This window comes from Choloepus didactylus, chromosome 4 (genome assembly GCF_015220235.1).
Source record: "Choloepus didactylus isolate mChoDid1 chromosome 4, mChoDid1.pri, whole genome shotgun sequence".
Lineage (NCBI taxonomy): Eukaryota > Metazoa > Chordata > Mammalia > Pilosa > Megalonychidae > Choloepus > Choloepus didactylus.
This window is the reverse complement of record NC_051310.1, coordinates 23,344,028-23,361,989: the sequence shown is the minus strand read 5'-3', so window position 1 is coordinate 23,361,989 and position 17,962 is coordinate 23,344,028. Positions and strand designations below refer to the sequence as shown.

General features: G+C 38.4%; 1 protein-coding gene across 2 annotated transcripts in view; it reads left to right on the top strand.

Moving 5' to 3' along the window:
* The window catches only part of FLRT2 (fibronectin leucine rich transmembrane protein 2), a 98,706-nt gene extending 81,956 nt beyond the window's left edge, over positions 1 to 16,750 (top strand). For both annotated transcript variants that reach the window (XM_037832138.1, XM_037832137.1), the window contains exon 2: positions 5,223 to 16,750. In XM_037832138.1, the coding sequence (XP_037688066.1) occupies positions 5,549 to 7,531 (1,983 nt within the window). In that variant the 5' untranslated portion in view covers positions 5,223 to 5,548 and the 3' untranslated portion in view covers positions 7,532 to 16,750. The remainder of the gene's footprint in view (positions 1 to 5,222) is intronic.
* The last annotated feature ends 1,212 nt before the right edge of the window (positions 16,751 to 17,962 follow it).

The window sequence follows — 17,962 nt, the reverse complement described above, 5'->3', positions numbered from 1 at the left end:
GAAATGTGCTTGCCAGTGGAATAGCTTTTTTTTTTTTTGGTCTGATTTTAATATTTTCAATTCTAGACTGACTGGAGCCAGGAAATTGTCAACTGCTTAAATAAAGTGTTTGCTTTCTTTCCTTCCCTCCTTCCATCTTTTACTCCTTCTCTCCCTCTTCTTTTTTTCTTTGTCTTAACAAAGAGAAATCTTCTAACAAGGGACTTAAAGGGGTTTGGTAGAAATTCAGTGAATGAGATGGAAAAATGGTTTCAAGTTAGGGGTGACTATTAATATATTTTCCCCCAGATTCCTTTGCTAATCCCCACATCTTGGCCAGCTAACTATAGAACTCTCTCTATTGTTGTAGGAACAGTATTTATAGCCTATCTTCAGGAATGTGGAAATGTGTACAAGATCTATAAATTGCTTTAGTGTTTCCAGATTGTAACAAAGAAGTCTGTAATGGTTAGGTCTGTGGATTCTGCACCTGCATATGTCTGATTTTAAATAGAAATTACCAAATTCCAGAAGCCCAAAGTCTGGCGTGATCCTGGGAATCTTTTCTAACACAATCCCTTTCCAGTTTGGCCTTCTCATTTGTATCACTTCGTGCACTGTGATGTCTTGTCACAATCCAGCCAATGCTGAAGTCGTTAAGCTTTTATTAGGTTTGTCCCAGTGTTGTTATACTATGCAATCATCAGTGCTTATTGACAATGCTTATTTTCTGTACTGTGATTTTTATAGTCATAATTTATTAAGCGCTCTTGGAATACAGGCTCCTGGAATTAATTAGGAAAAAAAAGGAACTTCTTACACAGCGCTAGGAGAGAAACACTTTGTGGAAAGCTTTTACATGATTTATGTACTTTTAAGTCTCAGTTCCTATGAAAAGAGTTAAATTAAAGTGAAGCAGCCTGGAATAACTGCTGCTGTTACTGTAATCTTTAAGAGACTGGCAAGGCCGAGTTCTTGCTGTCTCCAAAGAGCATTTGTTGCATGTTGATTTACACTTAGGCTTTTGAAATTGTGTTTTCTACCTTAAATGAAAATTTCTGTTTTAACTTAACACCTTCCATTCAGCCATTCTTCATAATCTCTAGTTTCCTGGAGGGAAAACATACTCAAGCAGGATTCTAACAAATAGGAAAAAAAAAAAGCTTTTGCTCTCAACATTTGAAATTCATCCTGTAAGGGAAAATCTTTTTATCCCCAGCATTTAGGAAATTGTAAATGAAAATGGCTAATATTTTGAAACACGGTTTGTTTATTGTCTTCTGGAAAAATAACTACCCTCAGTGAGAGGCAGTGAGGGGAAAGGGCTGTGTAAAGTTTTTCTTCGTTCTCTCGGCTGGACTGGGTCTTGCCCCTTGATCGAAATTATAAGCAACTCCGATTCTTTTCTTCTGGATCCATCCAGTGGTCAGCAAGAACTTCTCCAGTGTCTTCCCTGGCTGGAGCCTTCATATCCTTCAGATATTTGAATAGACATCACTTCCCCTACAGTGTCTTTCCTGATACTCAGGGACTGAGTTAATTCCCCACAATAAGCTTTATAGACCCCAAAGTTAGGTATAGCTCATGACACAGTGCCGTAATTCCCTTCTTACTCATTTCTCTCCCTTCACTAAACTCTAAGCTTCATGAGGCCAAAACCACATCAGCTTGGTGTAGGGGCTGTGTCCATATTCTAGTGCCCAGTAAATACTTGTTGAATAAATGAATGAAAAAAAAAAGCAGTTGCTTTTCACACTTAGTGTCTAAGAGAGGAAGCATTTTTAAGTGAGCTTTATTAGAAATGTATCTTCAGTTAACTTTAGAAAACTGGAAGAGTAATGCCAACCTTCTCAGGTACTTGCAAGATAGTGTGGGTCAGTAACTCTCAAATGGAGGTGATTTTGCCCCCAGGAGATACTTGGCAATGCCAGGAGACATTTTTGGATGCCTGTGTCAGCCCCCACAACAAAGAATTATGCAGCCTAAAATATCAAGTTTCAAGGTTGAGAAACCTTGTTGTAGATGAAAAGGCATAGTACTTGACAGGTTGAAGGTAATTTTATGTTTTCCTACATGTTGGAGCTCACCTCTTTGGATATCATTAATAATACACAGAAAAAATAGTTTATATATCTTACATTCTTGCCATGTGTCAGGCACCGTATTAAGTTTTACATGCATTATCTTATTTAAACCTCTCAACAGTGTTGTGAGTTAGAAACTATTATTAAGATGATTTCTCAAGTGAGGAGACCAAGTCTTAGAAAGGTTACATAATTTACCCAAGATCCCATAGCTACAAGGTGTCAGAAGTGAGATGAGAACTCAGGGCCTAGAATTTTAACATTAGACCGCACTGCCTTTCTCTATAAATATAGTCTTCAGCTTAACATCTAAAAGGAGAATTTCTGCCCTTCTGCCCTCAGTATTCAGTGAACCACTACTGCAAATAGAGGGGAAAAGTGTTTGGCCCACTTAAATTTTTTTAAAACGAAATCATTGTGGCCTAGGTGTTTATAATTTTAGACTTGCACTAATTTGAACAAAGATACCATATATTGGCTGACATGTAGGCTGCTGTTGTTCCAAAGATTAGAACAAATCTGCTACGCACTGTTATTTTGTAGGATTCTCAAGAATCTCAAAGAAAGCTTGGAGAGCTTGTTTTCGTTCATAATTGAACTTGTCATAGCTGATCAACACATGGTGATCTAGATGGGACTTTTCCCCTATTAAGGGGGATACACAGTGACAGTTTTCCCCATGTAATCCTATTAGGTGCTTTCTTCAGGACCACATCATCCTACGTAATTACAAAAGAACCACTGGTGGGTTCTGGGGCCAAGGGTTGGCTGATGGGGCTTTTTCCCTGTTTGCAGACGACACAGTTCAGGCAAATGGAAAATTTATAATTTGGATGAATAATAATAGTCTCCAAGTTCATTCCTCAGTACTTTGTGACTCCCAACTGTTATTGCTTTGAGGCTGTTACCTGATGAATGTTCTAAGTAAATTCAGTCATCTTCAAATATTGGTTTGTGGTTTCTTTGCCCCTCAAAACTTGTCCTGTATGCAGTTATGAAGAATCTATTCTTTTGAACACAGGAAATTGAGAGAAACTGGGCCAGCTGTTTCTCCAGTTAGCATATTTTGCTCACTGTGTTATGCTACTATCACATTTTCAAGATTCCTGTGGAATATTCAAAAGCATATTAAATTATATTCTTTTAGTCTCTATACCTTCCTTAACCCTTCTAAAAAGTAAATGCTAATGGCACCAAACAATATTATGCTCCTAAATAAGTAATGCTTTATATAAGTAGGCTCATCTGATTGCAAATAACCCTTTAAGCTCCTGCTAGATGTGAGTGGTTATCATTGAAAAATTTTCAAAGATCCATTGAGGCCAAGTGACTTCTTTGGTCATTGTACTACTCCACCTATTAAGATGTCATTTACACGTAAGATGTCATTTGAAATTCTCTCCCAGGGACAAAAGAGGTTAGTGTGCCCTGTGTCTTTACTCTTCTCAGAGGGTCACTTGACTTATTCTTGCATCCGTTTTACACTTAATACATTAAAAACATGTGAGCAATTAAATAAAATGTCACTTTGTTTAGGGCAGTTCTTCTCAAACTTTAATGTGCCCTGAGATTCTGTATTTCTAAGAAGTTCCCAGGTCAGGCTGATGCCTCGGGACCAAGGAGCACACTTGAGCTACACGATATTAGGAAATATTGGGATGGTTTGAAATCTGACCTAAAGAAGGCATTAGATTCATATTTTTTCTGTACTAGCCATAGTTAACACTACAAACTATTCTCTAAGCAGATAGGGATATTGCTTCTGTAGGGGATAGGTCTTATTCAGTGGCAAAACACATATTTATAAGTTTTTTTTTTTTTTTAATTAAGCAGTGCTTGCTCTTTATTAAAGCATCCCCACAGCCATCTGTTTTTGGTTGGAAGAAGATTTGTTTCCTAAGGTTTTTAAACAATAAAAAACAAATTTTGCCATTTCTGAGACTCAAAGGCATTTTTTAGATAGCTTACAATCTTTTAAATTGTAGAATAAATTCACAATGACCTTGACACTTAAATAACATTTACAGTGTATTTTTAATTATGTTTCTAAAGATAGCTAAGGGAACAGTTTCAAATATTTTGAAACTCTTTGCCTTTAGATATAAGTTATTTCAATTTCTGTATATCGGTGAGAATTAAGAGACTCACAGCTTGCCATGTCCTATCATGTTAGCTTGTTTTGTTGGGAAATCAAATCTGGCACCTTTAAATTAACTTCTTTACCTCTCTCCAATCTGAAAAAAGATGCAACACGTTCTGGAGCAAGAAGGCACGATTGCTATCTGTGGATTGCCTGTACTACTCCAGCCATGTCTTCTGTCATTTCATAATTTACTAGAAGTTGTGTAAAAGCAGGAAAATACTCATAGATAGGAGGAAGGGAGAGTTGTTGAAAAATAATTCATTCCTAGTCGAAAGCTTGGCAACTCTTAAAGGGATCACAATAGTGTATTTCATCTGACCTGTAAGTCCCCAAAGAGGGGATAAATAGAAATGTGTCATGGGCTGGAGTTTTGTCGTTCTACTTGATAACTCTGGTGTAAGTTGTTTCGGGGGTAGACAGGAGGATGGGAGGCAAGAGGTGGGGAAGATGAAAAGAGAACTCTTTCCTCTACCTGCACAAGGCTTCTGGGCATTATGTCCCTCACCATAGTGCCAGATCAAAAGGATGCACCTTTCTACATGGCTCTGTCAGATTCATTTTGCATTTAATGTTTTAACATTTTGCATATAAATGTTTATTTATAACTACAAAGAGTTTCACATTATTCCTTTAAATCTTATTAGTTGTCCAGTCACCATCGCCATCTTGAAAACAGATGGTGACCAATAGGATTTGGAGGTGATCAGTGTTTTCTAATACAGTGGCCTCTGGATATGAAAATTAATGTTTAAGAAAAGGTGCTGATTGGGATGTAAAATTCACCATATGATTATTGATTGCCCAGAGGTCACAATATGTTTTTCTTTTGAAAAGTCCTCAGTCTGTCATTTCTTGAGTATCTTTTCAAGCAAATTATTCTTATTTAAAATACCACTTAATGCCAACTCCTGACAGTAGCCATTTAGTCCTAATCACATTGTTTTTAAAAAGATGATAGATCACCACATCTTCCATTACTGTCCACAACTGACTCTTCTTTTTCTTTCTTACAACAGATTGTGGATTGAGCTTAACCAAGAAGTTCACGGGCTGATCAAAGCTGATCTGCTCTACAAGAGAAGGGAGCTCTGCCTGCCCAGTTGGGCACCTACCGATCACTGTCTGTGTGGAAAATTCTCTTTATTGAAATTTTTTGCACATGGAGGACAACAGCAAAGAGGGCAGCACAGGCTGATAAGGCCAGAGACATCAGGAAGATTATTTTACTGTGTGCTTTCAGGACCTTTCTTCTAGCTGGAGCTCTGGACTTAAACAGAGCCTGGTCCCATCATTTTGCCTTTTTTCCCCTCATCGCATTGTATTTTATTTCTTTACTTCAGAAATGGGCCTACAGACCACCAAGTGTCCCGGCCATGGGGCTTTTTTCCTGAAATCTTGGCTTATCATTTCCCTGGGGCTCTACTCACAGGTGTCGAAGCTCCTGGCATGCCCTAGCGTGTGCCGCTGTGACAGGAACTTTGTCTACTGTAACGAGCGAAGCTTGACCTCAGTGCCTCTTGGGATCCCGGAGGGTGTAACCGTCCTCTACCTCCACAACAACCAAATTAATAATGCTGGGTTTCCTGCAGAACTGCACAACGTACAGTCGGTGCACACCGTCTACCTGTATGGCAACCAACTGGACGAATTTCCCATGAACCTTCCCAAGAATGTCAGAGTTCTCCATCTGCAGGAAAACAACATTCAGACCATTTCACGGGCTGCCCTTGCCCAGCTCTTGAAGCTAGAAGAGCTACACCTGGATGACAACTCAATATCCACGGTAGGGGTGGAAGATGGGGCCTTCCGGGAGGCAGTTAGCCTCAAATTGTTGTTTTTGTCCAAGAATCACCTCAGCAGCGTGCCTGTTGGCCTTCCTGTGGACTTGCAAGAGCTGAGAGTGGATGAGAATCGCATCGCTGTCATATCAGACATGGCCTTTCAGAACCTCACCAGCCTGGAGCGTCTGATTGTGGATGGGAATCTTCTGACCAACAGGGGCATTGCTGAGGGCACCTTCAGCCATCTCACCAAGCTCAAGGAATTTTCCATCGTACGGAATTCACTCTCCCGTCCCCCTCCTGACCTCCCAGGTACGCATCTGATCAGGCTCTATTTGCAGGACAACCAGATAAACCACATCCCCTTGACAGCCTTCTCAAATCTCCGTAAGCTGGAAAGGCTGGATATATCCAACAACCAACTGCGGATGTTGACTAAAGGGGTCTTTGATAATCTCTCCAACCTGAAGCAGCTCACTGCTCGGAATAACCCTTGGTTTTGCGACTGCAGTATTAAATGGGTCACGGAATGGCTCAAGTATATCCCTTCATCTGTCAATGTGAGGGGTTTCATGTGCCAAGGTCCTGAACAAGTCCGGGGCATGGCTGTCAGAGAGTTGAATATGAATCTTTTGTCATGTCCCACCATGATGCCTGACCTTCCTCTCTTCACCCCAGCTCCAAGTCCACCTTCTCCAACAACTCAACCTCCCACTCTTTCTGTTCCAACCCCTAGCAGAAGCTATACTCCTCTAACTCCTACCACGTTGAAACTTCCCACCATACCTGACTGGGATGGCAGAGAAAGGGTGACCCCGCCTATTTCTGAACGGATCCAGCTCTCTATCCATTTTGTGAATGACACTTGCATTCAGGTCAGCTGGCTCTCCCTCTTTACGGTGATGGCGTACAAACTCACTTGGGTGAAAATGGGCCACAGTTTAGTGGGTGGCATTGTTCAGGAACGCATAGTCAGTGGTGAGAAGCAACAACTGAGCCTGGTGAATTTAGAGCCGAAATCCACCTATCGGATTTGTTTAGTGCCTCTGGATGCTTTTAATTACCGAGCTGTAGAAGATACTGTTTGTTCTGAGGCCACCACCCTGGCCTCCTATTTGAACAATGGCAGCAACACTGCTTCCAGCCACGAGCAGACAACCTCCCACAGCATGGGCTCCCCTTTTCTTCTGGCTGGCTTGATTGGGGGCGCAGTGATATTTGTGCTCGTGGTCTTGCTCAGCATCTTTTGCTGGCACATGCACAAAAAGGGGCGCTACACCTCCCAGAAGTGGAAATACAACCGGGGCCGGCGGAAAGATGATTATTGTGAGGCAGGCACCAAGAAGGACAACTCCATCTTGGAGATGACAGAAACCAGTTTTCAGATCGTCTCCTTAAATAACGATCAGCTCCTTAAAGGAGATTTCAGACTGCAGCCCATTTACACCCCAAATGGGGGCATTAATTACACAGACTGCCATATCCCCAACAACATGCGATACTGCAACAGCAGTGTGTCAGACCTGGAGCACTGCCCAACGTGACAGCCAGAGGCTCGGCATTGGAAAGGCGGACAGTGAAACTCTTGAGAACACACATGTGTGTGCACATAAAGAGACGCAAATTACATTTGATAAATGTTACGCAGATGCAGTTGTGCATTTGAATACTCTGTAATTTATACGGTGTACTATATAATGGGATTTAAAAAAAAGTGCTATCTTTTCTATTTCAAGTTAATTACAGTTTTGTAACTCTTTGCTTTTTAAATCTTAAAAAAAAAGTAGTTGTTGAAGTACTGTACAGGGTTGTACAAGGAGAACCCAACACTAAGGTAAAAGAACGAGTGATTCTTCCTTACGATGCACATTAACCATTTTGTTGTCGAAGCTGCCAGATTAAATTCCTTTCCTAAAGCCGGTGATCAGATGAAAGGGCAGATTAAAATGGACTGATCGGGGTAGGAGAAATAAGATGAGTAAAATAGGGAATGGTCCAGATATCTTCATGCTATCTCTACACCTGCTCAGGGGGGAAAGTAAAACACTCCCAAATAGAAGAAAGGTGGTATTACCCTGATTTGAACTCAGTGCAGGAAATACAGAAAGCATCATAAGGAAGCTAGTTCCTATGAGATAAGTTAACCCAACCTGGAAGAATCGAGGAAACGAGATGAGATTCTGAAAGACCTTTGAACCTGGAGGTTGACTTTCTGATTGGGAACTTAAAAATCACTCCTCATGCTTTCTTGGCCCTATGTGGTAACAGAATTAGAAACTTGTGTCTGATTTCGGTCATACGCAGGGACAGATATGATGTTCTAGTAGGAAAACTCCCTTTAAAAGTGTTACTATTCAAATCGTATGTCAGGTTGAATCTAATTCAACAGAGATATATTCTAGAATACTTTTTTAGAAGAGGCTAATAAAATAATGGGAAGATTATATTGAATGGAATTATTTTTGATAATGAGAATTATTTGGGTAGATTCACTTTGAGGCTATGTCAATATGATATTTAGACCAACAAGCAATCAATATTTGGAATTTTCTTCAACAACTTGCTATTTAAAACTTACTGATATCATTTAGAGCAGGCCAGCTCAGCAGTGGTTCTGTTATACGATATCAACTGTTTTGTTAGTATCATGTTGAAATAGCTTGAATTAATACCTTTATATCCCTTTCAAATTCTTGTCTTCCAATCTTACAGCATTTTTTTTCATCATTAGTTGTTTATGTTATATTTGTTTTTTGCTCCCCTGTTCAGTATCAAAGAAAATTATGGGTGCCAGTCTCAGTTGCACTGAATATCCATATGTGTTTTTTACCCATTTTGAATTCCACACTAATTTTCACTGCTAATAATTCTGTAAAGTCACATCAAAGCTGGCTGAGATAATGTATTTTTTTAAAGCAATACCGAGTTTCCACCTTGGACTGATGTTGATACAGTTCCTCTTTTGAAATTTCATTTCTTCTTTTTCAATCTTGGATGTTCCTCATATTTGGGAACTGTGGAGGGATAATCAATCTCATAATAACAGGACAACAGATGAAAAATAAACAAGCTAGAGAGCAGAGCGAAGACTTGTTCCCCCAGTCTTGGCAGGGCAGAGCAGGGCATAGGAACAGAGGGTATAGAGAAGAGAGGACTATCCACGCTTAATACTACATATTTCCGAAGCAATGTCCATCTTAGGAAAATGTGTATAATTTACTCCTTTTCATCCCTTAGGTGTAGAAGGGCTATAGGTCACATACATTATATAAAGATGCATCCTTGGAAAATTCTTTTTTTAAATCAAATTAAGGCATTTTATTCTGTGCTGCCTATTTTCTTTTCTTCTGGCCGTTACTTTTGGTACCTGTGAACTAAATGTCACAATCTTCTTGCTTTCTCTCTATCCTTTTATTTTAAAACAAAATAAAACTGTGATCTGTCTTTTTTGTAAGAATATAGGTATAAAGTGCTATGCAAGCTTTTCTTTATAGTAAGAGCTTTATTTTCCTTAACAATATACCCCTCCAACTTATATGTTTTATTGTCCTTGTCCCTCAGAATCAGCAGAAAATACAACTGACTATAATGTTGTGGACACAAGAATTGAAACTGTGCAGTCAGTCAAGCTGACATTAGCTATGACTTAATTTGAATTAATTCTAAAGTAACTGGTTTCCATTTTAGTCTATTAGATAGGGGGTTTCGGCTGTTGCTTTTTTAAAGTGAAGTCCTCATGAAGGAATGAGACAATCTGTGAAGATGATCAGTGTAGCAGTAAAGTGATCTAAAATCCAGGGCTATGACATGGGGTTTTGTGTATTTAGCTGGATAATTCTTCCCGTTAGCTGCAGAGATAAAACCGTGTGTTCAAAGGAAAGTACTTTGACTTTTGAGGAGTTTTTTTTCCCCATTACCCACAAAATAATCATTCTCATTTATTCATTTTGTGTGTTTAACCCCAGTGGGAATTTTGGCTGCTAAAAATTTGCTTTGGACCAAGAAGACCAAGTGCGGAGAGTTTCCTGTTTTGCAACGTTCATAGAAATATTTGGAGCTTAAGTGATGCAACGGAGACCTAGTCAAGTGTAATGGTTAAAATGGTCGCAAGGGTTCCTCTGCTAGAAAGTGTTCCCCAAGAGGTCCACTCCAGTTCCTGGCTTTATTTGGATCTTGTGCACAGCATGACCAAGACGCTGCTAAAATTAACTTTAGTCTCCCCCTTATAATAACATATTTGGACTCTTGCCTACACTGGGATAGAAAGCACATAATGGAATTTGTAATGTCTTATGCATGACTCATGACAGGTGCTATCTGACCATCAGAGGTAAATTATCCTTCGATTGGCATTTTCAGTTGTGGACATGGTTATACTACATGTGGCTCTCTCTTGCTTATCGTAAACAGGCAGCCTGAGGTGATCAGTTGAGTCAAGGTTGAAGGTACAACTGAAACCATGGAGCAAAGCCCATAGTCAGTGGATTATAAAGAGATTGAAGCTCTCTGACCAAATGTGGTGGTTTTAGACAGTATTCCTCCACCTTCAGAGCTAGACAACTGTCGCTGCACAGAGGAAATTACAAAAGGAAAAGATATAGCCATGACCAGAAAGATATTCATGAGTTGTTATTCATACTCAGGGTTATTGATCACACTTGCGTGGGTGGGGAGATGGATTTGATCATGGAGAGACCATGGACTCCCTTCAAACACTGTCAAATGTGTTAGCAGCTCATCACACAGGACACTCACAGGCAGAGCCAAGGGGTGTACTCCCCTGCTATTTTCCTGGCATTTCTAATGATGGTGCCACCAGTGGAAAACAGTCTCCCCTGCGAGAAATAATATAATTTCTAATTACTTGGGTGTTTGCTGAAAATGTGTTAGAAATTTTCCCTGTCGTCAAAAAAAAAGTGTAAAAGCTGACAAGTCTAGTAAAAGCTATTAATGAAGAAGCTAATATTACAGCTCTAGTTCCTACTAGTGAAGGTCAGAATGATCTTAGTTGTTTTACAAGAGTCAGAACTTCCCCACTGTGGAGGACACTGTTTTCATGTTGTGAACAAAGCCTCCATCAAAACACAAGGCAATGTTGTTGCAACACACAGGGAACACAATGCGCTTAAGCAGAAAACCTCTGGAGCAGTGTCCATTTTAGCCTTTGGCAGTGAAGTGGTTAATTTTCATGGACTTCTTTGTTTATAACATTGTTTTTCTCTAACATATTGTGAGGAGGCATTAAAGTTTTACTTTAGAACATGAGAGTAACAGTTTTAGTCATAATTTACCTTTACAGCTGCATGGGAAAGCATAGCAGAAATGAGAGAAAAATGAGACATACACAAAACAAAGACTACTGTTCTAAGTCTTGTCAAGCCTTGCCTGATGCACTTGTTTTTTTTGAAGTCAAAACACTAATATGAGGAACCTGTAGCTTTGCATCCCTCCCTGATTTCTTTAGCAGGGTCAAAAGATCATTGGTGACTACAGGGAATGCTTGTCAGTGATTTGGGGCTACACATTTGATAGTTGCTATTAAATCAGGCTGTTTTGCTATAGTTTTCTTTTTGTAACAGTGATCCACAAGAAGAGCACAAAGAGACAATTGCAACAGGCCTTTTTAAAACTATCTCTGTTTCATTCTCTCTCTCTCTCTCTCTCTCTCACTCACTCACACACACACACACACACACCCCACACGAGGGGCATTTGTAAAGGTGTCCATGGATGTAAGATGTATAACTGTTTTGAGGCAAGGTGAAGTCATCACTACTCTCACTGTGTGTCCCTCATAGGACCAGTGTATATTCAGTGAAAGTTAATCCTAAAGACTTGTCATTGTTTGAACCATATGTTGATTTGCCTCTGGCTTGTAGCCAGTGTATTTCCTCTGAAAAGAAACTGCAACGGACTGGAGGATTGTGCATCCTACATCCTCTGAGAGCTACCATGTCACACAATTTGTTAACTACAAACATCACTTTACACTATACAGTATCTTGTTGATATATTCAGTAAAGGCTTATTTTAAAAGAAAACCACATTGTGTTTATGTGAGTAACTTATTGGGATATAGCCAAAACTTGTGATCTTAATGCAAAACGCAAATGAAGGATGCTTCTCTATAAGGCAGGAGGATGGCAGAAGTGAAGGAGATAGTAAGATTTTCATTTTCTTCTACCACGAAGGCAATGTCTAATTGAAGGCCATTTGACCCTTTTAGTGTGTAGGGTTTATGTGCAGTCATCATTTTCTTTGCCATTTCCTGACCAAATTGTGTGTTCCTATGAATATCTTTTAAATATGTGCATATACACAGAGAAAACTTTGTATTTATGAAATCTATGTTGTTTAGGATAACAGACAAATACCAATATAGTTATCCAATCTGAATAGTCTTTTCCCCATTTCATAATATACACTTTTGGTTTTAAATATCAAATCTCCTTAAGAATTCTCATGGTACTTTTCTACTTCAGAATTGTTTATAGCTAATCCATTCATACTTTCAATGGGCGATAAAATCTACTCATGAAAATGTTTCTATTCGTATGCCTAAGTTTGACTCTGGATTAGTCACATATAAGATTTTCCAGAACCCCCTTCTTGAACCCTTCTTGGCCACTTCACTAATAATAATGTATTTAACAGAGATTAATTCAAGAAATAAAATTATGATATTTCAATTAAATAGTATTATTTTTAGAATCTCTGTTGGAAAGTTAACTATGAAAGGTAGTGGTAACAGGTGATTCATATTACATTTGGGACTTTACATAAAATGTGAAAGGTAGTGGTAACAGGTGATTCATACTACATTTAGGCATTTTATATAAAATGTCTGTGTTATTCTTGGTTCCTTTTGCCAAGAGTTGCAGACCTTGCTCTTTGGAGATCAGACCCTTAATCAAGGGATATATTCATTCAAAATAATTTATTAAGCACCTACTCTGTTTCAAGCATTGGGCTAAATTCAGAGGCCTCACAGAAGACTAAAATGGAGTCTTCGTCAATTCAAGAATATCTTCTACCCCACTATGTCCCTCAAGAAATGTTTGACCTTTCAGTGTATTTACTCCTCATCTACTTTCTTCAGAGTATTATGTTAGGTTCTGTTAAGGATTCAAGGAAAAATAAGACTGCTATTAAGGAGCTCACAAATTGTATAACAAACTCTTTTGCTAACATATACCATTGTCCCAGAAACCGTGTAATAACATTATATAGTTTAGTTAAACTAAGCAGGGTATCTAAGGTGACACAAGAGATGTACTTACCTGTTGGTAAGGTTGATGCACCTGCCTTATATATTGGATCATCTTGGTTTTTAAACAGATTAAAGTCAGTGTTGGTGCATTGATAAAATCAGTACTCAATTTGAGTTAAATTCTCAAATGTATACAAAGTAATTGAAAATTTAGGAATTGTACTTGGTAATTACACATATGACCTCTTAAATTTCCATTGAGCACCCAAATGGAAATTAATCTAAAATATTAATAATAGCACCTAACATTTATTGAGCACTTACCTATTTGTAATGCCCTATTCAAAATGCTTTGACACACATGATGTCATTTTGTCTTTAAAATAATCCTATAAGTTATATTATCTTTTGTTTTTCTGTCAAATTTTAAAACAGCCTCAAGAGAGGTTAAGTGATTAGTCCACAGTCACAGTGCTTGAACATGGCAGCGTCAATATTTAACCCAAGCATGACTCCATGGGCTCTTAACTACTTCCAGTCTCCTAATAAATCGACTAGCCTTAAGCCTGACTAGTCTTCAGGACAAATTCTTCATCTATATTTAATGACTTTTGATGATGAAGTTCCTATGATCTCTTTCACTGGATGCATATTTTAATTTTTCTTCATTATAAATCAAAGGAACATTTTAAACACCTCAAATATATATATATATTTCAAAATCTCTTGGTCATCCATTCCTATTTTCTATAGAAATTCTGTTTTTGTGATTATCTGATGGCTGCACATTAAGCTGATTTGAAGGCTTTAGATGGGATCAGGATGTGTTTATACCCACAGGGTGAGTTGAGATAACTATTAAAAGGACCTGATTCAAGTTCTTTTTAGTAATGAATTTGTTTCATAGTTGAGAGGTTGCTCTAAGTATTTTATAGATCTCACTGAAGATGCACATATTTCAGAATCTATCAGGGCATTAGCAAACTGTCTTTGGGATTTATACCCCCTTCCCCCTTTTGGCATAAGTAGAGAATGTGTGCCTTTAGGGTGTATTATACATATCTTATAAAATATTTTCATGAAATGTACTTAAGGATAAAGAATTTTTATTGGTATACTTCAAGCCAGATGTTATTTTAGCACACACACCAACTGATGATCCTGATTGTCAGTTTTCTTGCTGTGAAGTGTAAATTAGATGAAAATTTCTGTATATCCTTGGAGGGATACTTATCATTTCAATGACATAATAAACTTTAATATTGGGTCAATCTCTTTCTAATCAATTTTAAACCTGTGGCTCAGAGTCTGCTAAGCTCCCTAGATGGAGTAGTAGGGCTTTTGTTGGTTTTTGTTTTGTTTTCATTCAGCAAATATTTACTGAGGCCTGGTAGATTTTGGTGCTGAATAAGACTTTTCCAGGAAAGTTAAACTTTGCATCAACAAAAGTCTTTCCTGGGAGCTACTGGTATCCAACACATGGCATAGACTCTTCCTGCCTCTTTGCCCCCTTCTTTGTGGGTTCACCCCCCACCCCCTACATTTAAATAATAAGCCAATCTTGCTAGTTCCAGCACTTATGTGCTTCCTTAAATCTGTTTATTCATCTTACTGCCCTGACTCTGATTTAGTTCAGAATTTCCTCTGATCTTTTCCTATTTCAGCCTCTCCTACACACCATAAGACAAAGGATAATCTATAAAGAATTTCTGATTATGACATTTACTTGCTTTCAAAAAACTCCGTTACCATTACCTACAAGATAGAATTCAAACTCCTGGTGTAATGCAGATATTGAACCAAATTTTGCTGTCATTCCTTACCGGTACAGCCTCCTCATTCATCATCTGCTGATTTGATGTTTTGTTTTGTTTTGTTTTGTTTAAAAAAAAGCTTATTCGGTGTCCCAGAGATGCCAAGCTCCTTCAAACTGCTGCACTCTCGTTCCAGTATTTCATTGTAGGAAAGTTCCCTTTCACTTTGCCTGGTGTTGTATTCATCATCGTTCAAGATACAACTCAAATGCCCCCCTCATAAAGCTTCTTGAATTCCAATTGCCAATTATCTGCCCCACTGCTGTACAGTTAATATAACTTGAAAATACTTTTATTGGTAGCACCTATATACTTTAATTTTTCATGGATCTGTTTCATGCTGTATCCTGGGTCCCCTGAAGACAGAGAACATATTTTGTTAATTGTATTTCTTCCCTTGCTGAGTATGGTGTTCAGCCCCTGGCAGATGTTCCCCAGCAGATGATTTTTTGGAGAAAGTGAATTGACTTCACAAGGCTTTGCAGTTATATCAGGCTCCCCATGGGAACAAGTTCCTCGCACCCGGCAGCATGGGTAACAAACACCCCATCAGTTCTGTTAGGTCAATGCCTTCAAAAAGGCTCAGTGAGAGCTGTAGAATTCTGAATTTTGAGAAAGAAACCTGACTCATAAGCCACAATACGCATTTTACAGGAAGAACATCTTTTACATTTTACAGACAACCTCAAAACTGTGAGGCGGCTTGCAGTAAAGCATACCAAGAAATATCTTCAAGAAATTGCCTTGCAACAAAATGTCACCATCATGAAACATCCACAAAGCACTGGTAGACACAAAGTCAAACATTTTGACTCCTTACTAGTCAAAATGAATTCTTCACAAGTATAAGGGAGAGGTGGATTATTATTATTATTATTATTTTGTTCCATCATCAGCAATCTGAAAAGGAACAGGAATTATTCACTATGTCATATCCTATATCAAAAATAGACGAAATATGGCATGTGTCACTTAAAGACTCAAATTGTGTTTTCTTGATTATTGCCATAAGAATACATCATCGAGCCTAAAATGACATGCTGTTAAATTAGGAGTCAGTAGGGAGGGGTGGTTATTAAGAAGTCAGACTTGAAGTCAGGCTGACTTGTTTAAAAACTTGCCTGTGCCACTGTCCTGCCAATTGGCCTGGCAATAACTTAAACTTTATGGCCATCAGTTTCTTTTTTCTTAAATGGGGGCAATGACGTCTAACACATATGACTATTGTTAGAACTGAATGTATGTAGAGCAGTTAACACAGTGTCGTGCAGAGAAAGCACTGAATGAATGACATTGAGCACAATGCATTTTTTTTTTTAATGTAAACCCAATTCATAAGCACAGGGTGACATATATCCTGAGAATTTGTAGGGATCATTTATTTAAAGATAATTAGCATCCAAAATTATGTGTAACTGTTTATAACAATTATCAATACAGGTCTGAAGGAGTTTTCATTCTTACCTTTTTCTGGATAAGTTGGGGAAAGTGAGGTGCTATAGGGTAACTCAGAAAAATACCAGGTCCTCTGTCTCATGGTGAGTGAGATCATTGAGGAACGTGTTGAATGGAAAGCGAATAGACTTCTTTGTAATGCTCTAGAGTACATATAGGTGTGGTTATTGCTGAAAATTAATTCAGGAAGTAGTTTTAAATGTGTCCCGAGAATGAGTGTTCAGAAGACATTGAGAAGTGAAAACATTTTAAGAATCAAGATAATAAATTTCTATTTCAAAAAATTTAATTGACAGTTTTATTTCATTCTAGTGCATCACCAACATGGCATCTACATTTACTCTTGGTTGACAGATTGTGCGGTCTGTAGCAACCAAATGGGAGGCTGTTTTAGTGGCTCTGCATTGCAGATGTGATAGTCTGCCAGCTGTTACACAGCTACTTTGCAATCGATACCATTTTTAACTTTGTACTCTGGTTGTAATTAAGAGGCATGTATCCTCTTCAGCTGAGTCATGTTGTTTTTTTATTTCTGTACACTTTCTGTTTATATTTGTTAAAATAATCTCACAGCACCTCACTCACTGGGGTCTATATTACCATTATTTTCCTTCTTTCTTGGCTCAACAAAGGTAATGGATCAGATATTTGGATGCTGGAAAAAAGACCTTCTCCTCTGGTCCTTGACTGCATAGTTTAATCAATTTTAGGGCAGTTATTCAGTGGTTATAAATCGATGCTGCCATTCCTGTGGTCTACAGCCAACTTCTGTTTTGGCCAGTGTCTGTTTTGATAGGTTGACCCCCTGCTGATTTTATTGTTAAATATTTTCCCTATCTTCCCTCATTAGTTGAAATACACTATGCTCCACTGCTGCATCTGAAGTATGGAGAAACTAGGAAGTGAGTTGCCTTGTAATGGAGAGCAGTCACATGTGATTTAGAGAGCAGCAGTGTCTTTGGGGGCTACAGCCTACTAGATAGGCAGCTACATTATTCAAACATGATCATTCCCTTTAATTTTGAGCTCAAAGCAATGTCAAGTTGGACCCATATGCCTGTTTCAACCCTCACTAGCCTTGGGTCTTGGACATGTTTAAGATTTGGTTTCCCTTTATGTACACAAGGTAATACCATTACTCACCCCATGGGGTGATTTATGAGGATTAAATGAAATGTTTCATGTCATGTTGCTAGCACAGTGCCTGACACATACCAAGTGCTCAATAAACTCAGCTCCTTTCTGAAAAATATATGGAGGTCATGTCCCAATACCTGGACTACATAGCTCAGTCTCCGATGGATCTTGGGTAAGACCATTCAACATCTCCCTGGGTTGCTTTTCTAAATAGAGACCATAGGAGTTTCCTCGTTGATAGTATTAAATTCAGTGCAGTGACTGATATTAGTTAAACCCATTATGGTTGAAAAATGAAAAATGGATAGAAAGACAACAAGTAGAAATAAAACTGATACTTAATTCAATTATCTTTTCTT